The sequence below is a fragment of the Gracilinanus agilis genome, chromosome 5 (assembly GCF_016433145.1).
Source record: "Gracilinanus agilis isolate LMUSP501 chromosome 5, AgileGrace, whole genome shotgun sequence".
In the NCBI taxonomy this organism is placed as follows: Eukaryota; Metazoa; Chordata; class Mammalia; order Didelphimorphia; family Didelphidae; genus Gracilinanus; species Gracilinanus agilis.
In genome coordinates, this window is record NC_058134.1 from 1,674,150 (window position 1) to 1,674,999 (window position 850).

Sequence of the window (850 nt, forward strand, 5' to 3'; positions counted from 1 at the left end):
GAGGGGCCGCATGTGGCGGAGCGTGGGGGCGGGCTCGGTCGGTCACCACCTCTTCCAGCCACCCTTAGTCGGGGTAGGACGCCAGGCCTGCCCTCCCTCGGCAGCGCCCCCTGCCTTCCGCTCCACATCTGACCCCCGCGGGCAGCCTCTGCCCGGCTCAGACCAAGGCTGGCCTTCCGGCCTTCCCGTGGAGGGCGGCTCCACCTTGAAGCGCCAGCCCCGCCCCGCCTCACAGAGGGGGCGCTCTCCCGGCTGTCTCCAGCCAGCTCCCTCCGTGCAGCCCCGCGTGACCGCGAATCCCCCGGGGGCCCACTGGGGGGGGGTGTCGGAGGCCGGATTCGCACTCGGATCCCACAGAGAAATGAGGCCGCACGCCGCGCTAGCAATATAAACGGGGCTCCTCCCCCTCCTTTATTGTCCCCGCCGCGGGCCCGGCCGCGCTCAGGCGTTCAGCAGCTCCTGCTCCTTGTCCGTCTTCCCGATGGCGTCCGGGTTGGACAGCGGGTCGAGGTCAGCGAAGAGGCTGAACCAGGCCGTCAGGTCTCGGGCCACCTTCTCGGGCTCTGCGGGAGGAAACGCGCGCTGGGCCCCGCCTTCCTGCCAGAGGCCCCTCCCTGTGGCCAGGACCCTCCCCCCCCCCGCCCTCCCAGGCCCCGGGGAGTCCCCCGGTGACTCACCTTTCCCCAGCTGGGTGACGCTGCTCTGACCGGCGGGCTTCGGGGCCTCCGCGGGCTTCAAGACGGCCGGGGGGCTGCCCGGGGCCCCTCTCCAGCCTAGAGTCCAGCAAGGTATCGCCTTAGAACGTGGCTCGGGCTCTCCCGCCCCGCCCCGCCCCCGCCCCGCGTGGCGC

At 72.9% G+C, this 850-nt stretch overlaps 1 protein-coding gene across 1 annotated transcript in view; it reads right to left on the reverse strand.

Annotated features, from left to right (window-relative positions):
- Positions 1–380: 380 nt before the first annotated feature.
- The window catches only part of ICA1 (islet cell autoantigen 1), a 25,718-nt gene continuing 25,248 nt past the window's right edge, over positions 381–850 (reverse strand). The window contains exons 10-11 of the mRNA XM_044678302.1: positions 678–773; positions 381–563 (exon numbers count right to left, since the gene is read on the reverse strand). Of these exons, the coding sequence (XP_044534237.1) occupies positions 442–563; positions 678–773 (218 nt within the window). The 3' untranslated portion in view covers positions 381–441. The remainder of the gene's footprint in view (positions 564–677; positions 774–850) is intronic.